This window comes from Triturus cristatus, chromosome 5_1 (assembly GCF_964204655.1).
Source record: "Triturus cristatus chromosome 5_1, aTriCri1.1, whole genome shotgun sequence".
NCBI classification, from domain to species: Eukaryota; Metazoa; Chordata; class Amphibia; order Caudata; family Salamandridae; genus Triturus; species Triturus cristatus.
The window spans coordinates 614,167,589-614,182,124 of NC_140587.1; the positions used below are offsets into that span (position 1 = coordinate 614,167,589).

The 14,536-nt window shown below is 45.8% G+C and overlaps 1 protein-coding gene across 8 annotated transcripts in view; it reads left to right on the forward strand.

Moving 5' to 3' along the window:
• Positions 1 to 14,536, forward strand: part of ASPH (aspartate beta-hydroxylase) — a 675,802-nt gene that overhangs the window by 619,901 nt on the left and 41,365 nt on the right. For all 8 annotated transcript variants that reach the window (XM_085605545.1, XM_085605551.1, XM_085605546.1 and 5 more), the window contains 2 exons: positions 1,427 to 1,562; positions 5,582 to 5,673. In XM_085605545.1, the coding sequence (XP_085461671.1) occupies positions 1,427 to 1,562; positions 5,582 to 5,673 (228 nt within the window). The remainder of the gene's footprint in view (positions 1 to 1,426; positions 1,563 to 5,581; positions 5,674 to 14,536) is intronic.

Here is a 14,536-nt window from a genome sequence, read left to right on the forward strand (position 1 = left end):
AATACATTTGAAATGAGATGAAGATGGCAAAATTATGATCTCCCAATCCCAGTATTGTGTTTTGTCCACTACCTTCTTCTATCAAATACTTTTTTTTAGTTAAGAGTCAGATTTTTTTGCTACGCTTAAATTAGAGGCTAAAACTTTTACTAGTTTCCTGGACATTGACTTACAGAGCCAAGACGTCACGGAAAAGTGATGCCATGTGGTTTATAAAACTTCGAAATAAATATATTTGAGCCTTGCAAATAATTACACCCTTGGTTGGTAGGGCTGTGAATCACTTACATGAAGTTTGCCATAAACATAAATCTCTTTAGCATTCTCTAATCATCTTCGGAGAGTTGTAAACCTGGCAGTTGAGCAAATAAATGGTAACTGGATGAGTGAATAAGTGAATAATATAGGACAGTGAACTTGGAAGGTATTCTTAAGTAGAGGAAATGTCCGAACCTAGTTAGGAAGACAGAATTAAGAGATATAGAAGGCGGTTCACCTCCATGTCTTGAGAATCTTTCGTAAGTAGGTTCATTGGCGAGAGAGAGGATTGTTTGGTTTAGATCTTGAAAACATGTTTGTGCTTGAGCACTGGCTGTCAGGGTGGAGTCTTTGCAAAGTACTCCTTTTTAACCACAAATAATGTGGACAGACTACCTTTCCTTACATTTGTAGTGGTGTCTTTCACTTCAAACCTAAATGTGTCTTAAACTTACAGAGTAGTAAAAGTCACAAACACCCAACCCAACGAGAGATACAGATGTAAACATGTTAAGGAAGCATATCAATTAGCTGCCTTAGAATCATGTTAAGATCCAAACCAAAGGTAATTGGGTCTGTAGAGTGTCCTTAATACATCCCTGTGCTCGTGTAGGTTAGGTTTTCCATAGAGATATTGTTATATGGGTAGAATGTCTCGTCAGTATTCTACAGCCTTGGACGTTGGAGGCTTTACCTTTGGTACTGATCAGTAATTGCATCAATGTTTGCCAACATGGCTTTGTAGATGAATGAGGCAGTAAGTAAGTGGAAGCACATTCTGTGGATCGAAAAGACCACAATCAGCACAGTACGCCCTCAAGAGGTATGTAATGATGAGCTTTGAAGTGCGCACATGATCCATGCCTGCTTCAATAGAGACGAGAACCACTTATCAGACTCTCTTGTGACCTGTGTGCTATTTAGGATTTAACTTACCATATTAAGAAATGCAATATTACCCCTGTTTCTATGCTGCATTTTATTTTAGTTGTTGTCTGTAACGATTTAACTAAACATAGGACATATATTTTCAAGTTCTTGATATTTCGTGCTTCCTGGCACTTTAAAACAAATTGGTTATTTATGCTTTCCAATAGACTGAAATCAGTAAATAAAATATTCACAGTAGGTTCACTTTTCAACTAATCAATATTCTATCTTGTTTTAGGCCCTAGAAAAGAACTGGAAGGTCATTAGGGATGAAGGACTGGCTGTGATGGACCCAACAAAGGGACTCTTTTTACCTGAAGATGAAAACCTACGAGAAAAGGGCGACTGGAGCCAGTACACTTTGTGGCAGCAAGGTAAAACAAGCATGGGCAATGTTAATATGTCTGACCTTGGCAGGCTTCTCAGATGGTTATTTTTTATTTATTCCAAGCATACACCACAAAAAAAAAAAAAAAATGCGCTGCTGACTAAACGTGGTGGCTTTATGTTTGTAATAAAAAAAATAAGTGCATAAAAAAATAGCCATTTCATATAATTGTAATAAAACAGTGCAGTTCCTTCCTAGTAACGTATTGACTTACCAGCCTTGACACTGAGGTGCACTTCTTTTTAGATGGATGTGCAGATGTGATTAAGCAAAGCGTTATTCAGAGTGCAAGAGAGCCAATAGATGAAGTGGAGGGTGGAAGCAAAATGTTCAGTCCAATTGAAAAAGGGCTGACCAAAAGTCCATCTCTGTATGTACAGTTGTATGTATTTTTGTTCAAGATTCTTTTGATTCTTTCAGGCTAGCAACAGTATCCAGACCATACTTGCAAAAACATTAGCGCCATGATTTCCTCAAATGTATAAGCAAGTGACATGTTTTTCTTTTCCAAAGTAAGCCAGCGAGATCCTATGTAGATGTTAAGTCACTGCTGTTTACTAATTGATCAATCAGCATTTGTAAAGTGCAGCACTGTCACCCCTGGAGGTATGGGTGCGCTGGGGGTGCCATGTGTCTTTCAGGTCTTGAGTTTCTTTCTGAAGTCTGCCAGGGAGGGAGCTGTTTGGAGGTGGAGGGGCAAGTCGTTCCAGGTCTTGGCGACGATGTAGGAGAAGGAGTGGCCCCCGCTGCAGCAGCAACAGAAGCGCATAGTGTGTGCGCTGGCGAGTGAGGAGAGCAGGTGTCTTACGTGGCAGATGGAGGACAGTCCTGTTCATGTAGAGCTTTGTAGGCGTGCGTGAGGCTCATGAACTGGCTTCTTTTCTGGATGGGGGGGGCCAGTGGAGGTATCTGAAGTGAGGGGTAATGTGGGTCTGTTTTGGGAGATCCAAGATTAGTCTGTCTGCATCGCTCTGTATGGTCTGGAGTCTTCTGAGGAGCTGGGTGGAGATGCCAGCATACACAGCATTGCCATAGTCGAGGTGACTGGTGACAAGGGCCTGAGTGACGGTCTTTCTGATGTTGACTGGAATCCATCTTAAGATTCTGCGAAGCATGCAGAAGCAGGAGGAGGTGACTGCGTTGACTTGTCATTCATGGTCAGCTGCCTGTCGAAGATGATACCAAGGTTGCGTGCATGGTCTGTTAGTGTGGGGGTTGGTCTGAGTTCTGCAGGCCACCAGCTGTGGTCCCAGATGGACGTGTTCTTCCCAAAGATCAGTACTTCCATCTTGTCGGAGTTGAGTTTGAGGCAGTTGTCTCTCATCCAGTTGGCTACATTTGTACTGGCGTTACAGAAGTTGGTTTTGGCGTTTGCGGCGTCCTTGGCGAGCAAGAGGATTAGTTGATTGTCGTCTGCTTAGGAGATTATGTTGAGGCCTTGCGATCTGACGACATCTGCGAGGGGTATCATGTAATTGTTTGACAGGTTGGAACTGAGGGATGGTCCTTAGGGTACGCCACATATGTCCTTGAGAGAAGAGGTGAACTAAGAGGCCTAAGGTCTAACCTTCTCTTCCCCATTTGATCAAAGCTTGTGTGATCCTGTAAAAAAATTACGTTCTCTTGTTCTCTACCCATGGCTCATTTATGTTTTCTTCTAAAGTTTGAAGTGCAGTGGCAAAACAGGTTAAATGTAATGTGAAAACAAACACTGGACATGACTGGATCTGCACAATGTGAAGAGTATATCCCTGCTTATTTTAATACTCGCACTTGTGGGAAGTAGAGGCAACCGTGGGTGCTCTTGCATTCACATTAGTAGTTGGCAGGTGGAAGACAACTTTAAAAGCCATGCATTGTGTTGCAGCAAAACGAGAAGGGCATAGTTCCGGACCTCCCATTCTCTAGTTTTGCCGGATTCCCTGCAAAACATATATACAAACAATACCCAGGCACATAAATGACTTGGAGACAGAGTCAAAAAAGGCACAATACCAATTTTGGATTTGAAATAATTTTAAATCGGCCTTGCACTGCCTACATCTCCGTGGCCAATGAAAATGTGGTGACATGTTTGACCTCAGCATGGCGACTTGCGTTTTCACTGCATTAAAGCGTATTGTCGCCATTTTGTATAGAGTACGCCTGTGGGTGTCCAATGATCCCCATTTTACCCATCAACAGAAACCTTCCTTTCTACCCCCATGCTCTACACCTGCATCCAAATAGGGTACATTGAGTCGAGATGGAGCTAAGAACATGGTCTCAGCCCTCCTCTCCTGTAAGGTTGCCGGATTCCCGGGCCCGTGTTACCATATGGGTGTGCTTTCCCTGTCTGCGCCCCAGTGCACCTTAAAACAGGTGCACGAGTGCAAATAGGGAAAGTACGCCCTATTATGTTGAATGAGCTGCTCTGGGGGCAGCGCATCAAGTGAAATATGGAGCTGCTGCTTCAAAGCCCCTCCGTGTTTCACTGTGCAGGCGGCAAACCTCCTGTATTAGGTTTTCTGGAGAGGAGGGGTAGGGGGGATCCCCTTTCTGCCCTCCAGAGAACTGACTTTAGGAGGCTCAATGAAATTGAGCTACTTCTTTGTGGCACACTTTCAGTATGCCTCATTAAGGCATGTTTGCATATGTGCCCAATTAGACTCATGGCAGCATATACACATTCTAAAAGTGAACATTTAGACGACTTAGAACTGACAACAATAAAGATGCAACACACATTGGATGTAAAACTGGCCAACACCAGATTTTATTTTTAAAAATTAATTTGAAGTGTGGTCCTGAAAGAACTGGTGTTTGCAGTTACATCACTACGATATGTACCATCGAGGTATCAATAACTATGCTGAGCTTTAAGGTTGTGACAGGGCTTCTAATTGCTGCTCAATGACCCATTGATGCTGTCCAAGTTCTACAAGGTTTCTTGTTTCCCAGTGTGGTCCTAACTTCCTAGTATCAAAGGCCCTTTATAGCAGGTGCTGGCAAATATCATAGCCCAAGCCCCTCCTTCGTCCGAGGCCCTCTGAGTCACCCGACAGCCATTAAATCAAAGTTAGTGCTGCCAAGTACGTTAGCATTAAGGAGGTTCTGTATGCCATTGAAGGTTGTCAGATTTCATAAAGGCTTCTCCTGCAGCATCCTTGTAGGCCATGTAGCATCTAATTTTTCAGGCTCCATTAGGAAGTCACTTCCTTGGACTGTGATCTAATCCTCCTTGTATCAGAGGCCCTCTCCGGCACTTCCCATGCTCTTCAGTTCCTTCGTAAAGGTAGTGCTCGCTATCATGCCCATGGACTCAAGAGTAGCGCTTATGCTGCTAACACAGTGTGTACCTTCCCAGATGTAGGCACCTGCACATGTTGAAGGTATGCCTGGGTGGGCATCTGCGGCTGCAACTTACTTAATATTACCACCTGCACAGTTCTGCTGCTAAATTAACCATGGTTACCTTGTGCAATGCAACGCTTTCTTACCAAGTCCATTTCATGTGCATAACTTTGTTTTTTGATTTTTATGATTTTCATTGAGTTTTTATCGATAAATGATATCAAATTGTATCAAAAGCAGTGGCAGCAAGAAGTTGTAAACAAGCATGCACACATCAAGGTGTACACGTGATACAGCTAAGATGGAAGGTCTATCAGTTGCCATAAATCAGAATTTAGATGGACGGCAGAGAAAGAAGGGTTAGAAAACTTCATTAGCTTGGAAACATCCATACATCTATCAGGAGGATACAAGAGTAACGTTCCAAAGAAGTCAAATATGGATGCAGATTGAGAAGCAGGAAGAACAATGAGGAAGACAGAAGGTTAGAGTCAGTCTGGAGGGATGTTACAAAGGACAATCACAGTGACAGGATAAACTCTAGCATGATGCATAGTTATTTCTGCTAAAACAGTCATGCTTGTTTTCACTGGAAACTTATGTATTTACCATGTTCAAACACATTTCTGAAATGCAATCATTACAAATCAGTAAAAACTTTTATTTTTCCAGGAAGGAAAAATGAGAATGCTTGCAAATCAGCTCCCAAAACGTGTGCAGTACTTGAAAGATTTCCGGAGTCCACAGGGTGCCGAAGAGGACAGGTACACAGTGATTTCGTTCACATTTTCATAGAATACACGCTTATGATCAAACTTGTTTAGTTAGTCAGCGTAAACTATTTTCTGTGTATTTATTGACTTTGCAAAACTTGTTTTATTGCACTGCATTTTGTTGTGGTTATCTTGGTACCAAGAATTGAAATCTCCTTCCCACTTCCATTGGTCTATTCAACAACTTAGTCCATTAAAAACACATCTTAAAACATGTTTATTTCAGCAATAACCATTTCGTTTACTCCATGGTTCCCCCCTTAACAGGAATACCTGCTCAAGAGCCAGAGCACTCTATTTAGGGTATTTATGAAAACTCCTGCTGAATAGGTGGATAATTAGCAGAAAAAAGTTATTTTATTCAGCAAAAAGAAAACCATCAAAGCGTTTGGGCAAACAAAATGCCTTGTTTACGCGTTAGTTCCCAACAGTGAAGAATGACATTTAATTTGTTGTACCTTAACTTAAACATTAACAAACCGTAACAAAGGACTAAGAGATGTGCAATCTAATTTAATGCCATCCTGAAAGGCTTCATTTTAAGCGCATATGCATTCAAAAGCACAATTTTACGCTGGTGTAAGACAAAATAAATAATTGTTCATACATAATTCCATACATGTTAAATAATAAGAGCATTTCCTATATCGCTCAAGTGGGCTCAATTTAAACATATATTTCCTCTGAAATATATAGACTACTATGCCGCCATCTTTAAAAGTTCCAGCTTAAACAATATCAATAAAACAGAACAAAAAAAATCTCTTTTATTCTGCAAATAAATAGAATGAACAAAATGTCATCGAAGCATACCGCTTAAACATTGATATATACCTTATTCTACCCAAGTGGGCGTTTCAAGCCTAATAAGATGGCTATATTACATCCATAAACAGATTTAATTTTACAAAATAAATAATTTTACATATAGTGATGTTCACATTTTTTTAAACAAAGCCTCAATTGTATTTAACATACGCGAAAATGATCATACCACCAAAAACATGAATGTTAAATCATGCCCTAGTGGACAAAATCATTGTTCAGGTTATCCATAATTCATTCACTCGCAACGAAAATGTGCATGATCATCAACATTATACAATATTCATGGACATTAAATACTTCATGAAATAGCAAAAAACATTTCTTCGCTTAAGTAGTTGCATATTAATCTATCGAATCAAAAGTGCACCTGTGTAAGAATAAAAGCACTTTAAAAACCAAGTACATTGCACAGGAGGCCATAAGACAACTGCATGATTCTTTAGTAACATATTTTGCATAATAAAACCTGCATTCAGCCGAATTGTATGGCCAATTCCTTATCTAAGTTCAATCCGGAGGGGTGTAGGTGTTGAAATTAATAACGCACCGATATTTCAGTCTTCTTAATGCCAACACTCTCTCACCTCCCTGGTTACTGGGAGGGATCCTGTCGAAGTCAAAGAACTGCAACTGACTAACATCACTTGAGCGATATTTCTTGAAATGTCTCACAACCATATTTTGCTTGTCACAACAAGTGATAGACTGGTTGTATGATGTTACATCGCATTCCGTTGTAACGCAAATGCCATTACATCACAAACCTTTACCACACATATTTTTTCAACGACTGCCAATACCATGCAAGCCTTTACAACATATTCATTGTAAAAGCATGTATGATAAAAGTATATGCATGGTAAAGGTTTCCCTGACCCCTACCTTAAACCCTAATTCCAGTCCCTGGCGCATCCCACCCCTGGCCCTCAATCCTTGTGAGAAAAAAAATCCCTGCCCCTTCCCTAAACCCTAAAACCCTATCCCAACATGACTCCCCCTGGCCCCAAGCCCTTCCCCTGCCCTAAGCCCTAAAACCCTACCCCTATGCGACCCCACTGACCTCCAGCCCTTTCCCTACGCTAAACCACCACCCCTGGGCGACCAACCCTGGCCCCCAGTTCTTTTCCTACAATAAACCACCACCCCTGAGCAGATTGTCCCCAGCACTTTCCCTACTCTAAACCACTACCCCTGCGCAACTTCCACTGCCCACCCGACCCAAAAATAGTAGCCCCACAGGCCGAATCCCCCTCCCCTCTCTCCTCATGGTTCATGCAGGCAGCTCGTCTAATGGGGCGGTGCACGTTGTTGTGAGGAAATGGAAGAGTCTGTCCATTTTGTCTAACGACGTGGATTGCCTACCAGCACGGCTGTTTCCACGCACATAGATGCCAACTGTCTCAAATATATTTTTTACTACACATATGTTTTTACCATACATACCTTAACAACGACATTCGTTGTAAATGCATGTGTGGTAAAAGCATATGCGTAGTAAAAAAATACGTAGTAAAGTCGATGCGTTGTATTGATGCATGCGTTGTAACGGCATGTGTGGAAACTGCTGTGTTGTAATGGCTGTTTCCCAAAAGCCTGCATGTGCTCTAACATTCCTTTCTTCACTTTGTGAATGGTGCTACCAATTTAGACTGGTTGCAAGTGCATTTCAAAGCATAAACACAATAGGCAGAGTCACAAGAGAGATGTTTCTGAATCCTAAAGTTCGTCCTCATATTAGGAACAGTAACATTTTGCACATTCTTACTGCTTTTACACGCCTTACAATTCCTGCATGAGACAAAGACGATAGTTTTCTGCTCTTTTCTACCCGCTCGCTCCTTTGAGACCATACTCTTGCACAGTATGTCCTTCAATGACTTACTCTTCCTAAAAGTAATATCTGCTAGAGACTCCTAGATGCAGATTTTTTACCTTTAAATTTCCCAGGCGTCAGGCTGGACCCGGCAACGTTTGCTGAGCAATACCATTGCGTGCACTGTTGGGTGGCTCCATTTGGCTCCGCATGACGGTGTCGGTTATGACGTCGCGGTACCTATATAGATGCCACTCAGGCACGCGGGCGTAAGTTCTTTTCTTTCGGTGCCAAATATGCGCCGATTCGGGAAGAGCTACCCCTCTGTTGCTTTCTGACAGGTGTTTTCTCGACTTTTGTCAAATTCAGAATTTTTTCCAACTTCATGCGCAAGGGATGTCTTCGAGAAAGACAGGTTAAAAGCCGTGCAGTGTCTGCCACCACATGATGTCCGTTACCAACCCCCACCTTGTCTGTCTATGGTGTCTCGAGCGCGACCATGACTCAAAGCTGTGCTCGGATTGCTGGGCCATGGCTCCTGAGGCCTTGAGGAAGCGGGTGATGAAGCTCCTTGTGGCCTGGCAGTCGACACCGTCAAGCGAGACTCCGCGGAGGTCTCGGTCCCAACCAAAGAAGAGGAGGTAGGAGGTAGGAGGTTGCGAGACCGCTTCTGGAGCTCTAAGTCCTCTTCGTCCCACTCGAGGTCCTCGGGACACTCGGGAAGAGGAATAAAAACAAGTCCAAGAGCACTTCATCTTCACCTCAGCCGTCGTCCGGCAACGAGAGAGGTAAGGAGCACCGATGCTCTAGTCACGGTTCCGCTGAGCCGGAGCCTGGGTCGACTTTGCGCCTCCTTCCCTTTCCGGGAGCCAGAGCGACCCCATCTCAGATAAAATAATTTTACGAGGCTATGCGCTGCATATTTGAGTGGGCCAGCCCCACTGGTGAGCCCTCGGGCCCTGTGGGGTCATAAGAGGTGCCATCGGGTTCAACGCCGTAGGCTCTGGCAACAGTGCCGGTGGTGCCTCATGGATCCGATCCGGTTCGACGCCGGTCGTGCCAACGCGACCTCCTCTGGCATCGGACCCCAAGTTGGTTTCTGCAGTGCCGCTGATGCCCATCGGCGGTGCCAGACCCATCCTCTTCCCTGATGACACGGGGTTGGAACAACGATGCTTGAAGCTGATTCCGACGTCAATTGATCCCAGGGGTTCTATGTTGTCGCCTGAGCACTTTGAGGATGTGCTGGGCTCAGGAGAGGAATGGGAGGGGTCTATGGATCATCTGGAACACCAGGATGACTCTGCGGAACAATTGGACTGGTATGGGGAACTTGCGGAATCCAGTGGACTGGACACATCTCCAGGTACTGGCATGCTCTCTCCGCCAACAGTGGCTACGGAGGAGGGGGCATCTTTTGCCATGGTGGTAAAAAGGGCAGCTGAGGTCCTTGGACTAGAACTACCCTCAGTGCAGGTCAGGGCTAATCTCCTGACCGAAGTGCTTCAACCTGGATCTTCCACTTCTGACCCACTTTTGCCCTTTAATGAGACACTTATAGACGTCCTTCTAGGTACGTGGTCCAAGCCTAGCACAGGGGCTCCTGTGAATAGGACGGTTGCACGCCGTCATCGCCTAGCACTAGGTGATCTGAAGTTCCTTAGCCAACACCCCACTCCAGAAAATTTGGTGGGGCAGGCCTCGACTTCCAAAGACGCCTTCCCTTCCGCCCCTCCTGACAGGGAATCCAAGAGGTTGGATGCATTTGGGAAGAAATTGTTTTCTTCTTCCAGCCTGGCATTGTGGTCGGTAAATACTGCATGCCTATTGGGCAGTTTCTCCCACTCCCTGTGGGAGACAGTTTCGCAAGTGCTGCTTCAAGTCCCAGAGGAGGCCCGGGCTGTGCTCTCCCAAGCAGACAAGGATGGGAGAGATGCAGCAAAATTCACCATACGGTGTGGCCTAGATATGACAGTTTCACTGGGCAGATCGATTTCAACAACAGTGACCTTAAGGCGCCACGCCTGACTTAGGAAAACTGACTTCTCGGGCGATGTCCAGGCCAATCTGATTGACATGCCTTTGATAAAACCCATCTTTTTGGGGGAAAGGCAGATTCGGGCCTGGTCAGGTTCAAGGACTCTTGAGCTACGGCCAGATCCTTGGGCCTCTCCTCTACTCCTCGTGGCCAGTCTTCCTTTCGACCCTTTCGTGGATCCATAACATCGGAGAAGTGGGAACATTCAGGAGGGCTATTCTCTGCCTTTCCTTTCTTTTCCTCCTCTCATTCTGCCAAATCAGGAACGGCTGACGGAGGATCATCTGAAATTGCTTCAGGAGGAAGTTACACCTCTCTTGACCAAAGAAGCAATAGAAAGTGTCCCGATTTCAAAAGTAGACGGTGGGTGTTATTCCTGCTACTTTGATTCCAAAGAAGAACAAAGGATTGCGGCCCATTTTAGATCTTCGGACCATCAGTCTCTTCCTCAAGAAGGAAAAGTTCAAGATGCTCACTCTAGCTCAGGTTTTGTCTGCCCTAGACCAAGAAGACTGGATGGTAGCATTAGACCTGCAGAATGCATATTTTCACATCACCACCCTGCTGGGCCACAGGCTCAAGGTAGGCTGCGATCACTTTCAGTTTACCGTGCTCCGCTTCGGCCTTACCAATGCCCCTCAGGTATTCACCAAGGTAATGGTGGTGGTCGCAGCTCATCTGCGCAGGTTAGGGGTATCAGTCTTCCCCTACCTCGACGACTGGCTGTTGAAGGCGTCCTCGCCCCAGGCAGTTGCCTCCCACCTTCAGACTACGGCGGACCTCCTGCTTTCGCTGGGGTTCTATAAAAACATGCCAAGTCACACCTGAGTTCTTCTCAGATGCTCCCTTTTATTGGAGCATTTCTGGGCACAATGCAGTTTCGTGCATATCCTCCCGAGTAGCAAGTCCAGGATATTCAGGTTATGATTCCGATGTTTCGGCCTCTATCCTGGATTTCGGTGAGACTGATTCTGAAGCTGTTGGGCCACATGGCCTCTTGCGTTCTGTTGGTAAAGCATGCCAGGTGGTGTATGTGGGCTCTGCTGTGGGACCTGAAGTTCAAGTGGGCACAGCATCGAAGAAATCTTACCGATATCGGAAGGAACTGCGAAATATTTGCAGTGGTAGTTTAGGAACCGCGATTGGGTCAATGGCAGACCCCTCTCTCTTCCCAAACCAGAACTCACAGTGGTGACAGATGCGTCACTTCTGGGATGGGGTGGTCATCTGGGAGAGGTGGCGATCAGGGGACACTGGTCTCCAGCTGAGTCAGGGCTCCACATAAATCTGTTGGAGCTCCAAGCAATTCGGATGGCATTGAAAGCATTTCTTCCCTCTGTCAAGGGGAAGCTAGTGCAGGTGTTCACGGATAACACCACCGACATGTGGTACTGAAAAATGCAGGGCGGGTTGGGGTTGTGAACTCTTTGTCTCTGGACATAGCTGGAACAGTAGGGCTTAAACCTGATGGTTCAACACCTGGCAGGTTCTTTGAACACCAAGGCGGACAAACTCAGCCGTCGATGCCTTGCGGATCACAAATGGCATCTCCAGTTAGAGGTGGTGCAAGGTCTCGTTCAACAGTGGGGAGAACCTTGGCTAGATTTGTTTGCCTCCAAAGATAATGTGCAGTGTCAGCAATACTGTGTGCAGGAGTTTCCAAGGCGGCTGTCGCTCGGCAATGCCTTACGTCGCGAGTGGAGCTCAGGCCTGCTGTATGCCTTTCGCCCATACCACTCCTGCCCAGGGTTCTTAAGAAGATCAGGAGCGATTGGGCCCAAGTCATCCTTGTGGCTCTGGACTGGGGGAGGAGAGTCTGGTATCTGAAGCTTCTGAGAATGAGCATTGATCCTCCGATCAGGCTGTCACAACAGCAGGGGATGGTTCTCCACCCGAACCTGCGCCACCATGCGTGGAGATTGAACGGCGGCAGTTGATGGTTTTTGACCTTCCTCCTGAAGTTTGTGATGTTATTCTGGCCGTCAGGCGGCCCTCCAATAAGACGGTATACGTCTCCTGTTGGCAGAAATTTGTTTTCTACTGTACAGAAAGGTATATTGACCCTCTTTCTGCTTCTCTTTCTACTGTCCTTCTATTCATTCTAACCCTTGCCCAAACAGGGCTCTGCTTTGGGAACTCTCAAGGGTTAACTCTCAGCTCTGTCTGCCTTTTTGCAGCTGCCAGACCAACCCTCTCACTTCAAGTCTCCTATTGTACATAGATTTCTAAAATGGCTGGTTTACTTGTTTCCACCCACGCCCTTTGCTATGCCACAGTGGGACCTTAACTTGGTCCTCACCTAACTGATGTGTGCTCCATTTGAGCTTCTACATAATTGACCCCTCTGGCTGTTGACCATCAAAACAGCCTTCTTAGTGGCGATTACTTCAGCCCAGAGGATTAGTGAGTTGCAGGCGTTATCATGCTCACCTCCCGATCTAATGTCCTTTCCGTACAAAGTGGTGCTTTACACATGGGCTTCCTTTCTAGGTGTCGCCGAGTGCAGCGCGCATGCGCTGCTCTAGGGGAGGGCCTCTTGCAATCACTCCAGACCGTCACTCGTGCATGTGGAGGCCTGCAGCTTGCGAGAGCGAGCAGGGGCGCGCAGGGTGCCATCTGTTCTGTGTCATGGTCGCTTTCAGTTTCGCGGCCGCGTGGCTGCGCTGTTTAATTAATACAGGCAATCCGTTCAGGAGCAGGCTTTAAGGGAATTGTGGATGTGTTCTGAATGCTAAATTTCAACATACAAATCTTAAAGAAAGGTTGCCATAACGTGTACTTTTTTGCATGCGTGCGTGTGTGTATAAGCAGCACCATTTATTTGACTTGGGCTTGATGTGCCCGCTGGAGGCGTGGGAGATACGGACGGTGCTTTCCACGATGCGTCTGGCAGTGCACCGGGACACGATGGGCTTACAGTGGGGTTCTACAAAGAGTTCCAAGAACTGCTTGTACCGCATTTGCTAACACTTTTTGAGGAAATGGCTGAGGAGGGCACTATGCCGCCCACAATGAGAGAGGCGCTTCTGGTAGTTATTCTGAAACCTGTTAAACCCGCACAAAGTTGCTCCTCCTACCGCCCACTCTCTTTATTGAACGTAGACGCAAAGATATTCGCCAAAGTGCTAGCAAATAGACTTGCCCCCTTAATGCCAACCCTGGTGGGAACAGAACAGGCGGGGTTTATACTAGAACGCACTCTTACATACAATTTACGCACAGTTTTCGGTGCAATACAGCATACTGTCCCTGACACTAAGGCTGTGTTAATCTTTTTAGATGCTGAAAAAGCATTTGATTCGGTGGAATGGAAATTCATGATGCTGACCTTGGAGCGCATGGGGATGGGGAGTGTCTTCCTGAGCCAAATTAGCACACTATATATGAATCCCACTGCTAGGGCGCGGATGGGTGACGTGGTTACGGCCTCCCTGAAGATATCCAGAGGCACCAGACAGGGCTGCCCCCTATCTCCACTCCTGTACGCCCTGGTGGCTGAGCCAATGGCCTGTGCATTGCGGGAATACCATAGCAATAAAGGGATACAATTCCCGGGATACACACTGATCGTCTCCTCTTATGCAGACGATACTCTCCTATATGTCAGGGACCCAGCCACTAATGTATCTCCTGTCCTGCGTGAAATAGTACGATTTGGTGATCTCTCTGGTCTTAAGATAAACTGGACGAAATCAGTTATATTCCCCCCTCACCCAGGCGACTTCCCCTGAGGAGCTAGACTTTGCAAATTAAATTGGCTGGGCCAACAAACAACCCTGATCGAGCTGGAACCTCCTGGTCCTGCCATATTCTATGGGTGGTTTGGGTGCACCGGACCTTGAACTCTACTACCGGGCTGCCCAAGCCTCACATGCCTACTTCTGGATGCATCAGCAAACTCCCCCGCCACATCTGCATATAGAGTGTATCACGCATGCTCCAGCCCATTTGGCGACTGCTCTGTTTCACCCGCCTGGTAGAAATACTACTATTCTTGACTCAATTAATGCGACAACTCATGCCTGGCATAACCTTCTTAACAGACAAGCGGTAATTATCTTATACTCACCTATCACCCCTATAGCCTGGTGCGAATGGTTGCCGACTCTGACATCCCAAGAAATGCAAGCAGCATTACACACCCTAGGACTCATCACGATAGGGGACTTCTTTAG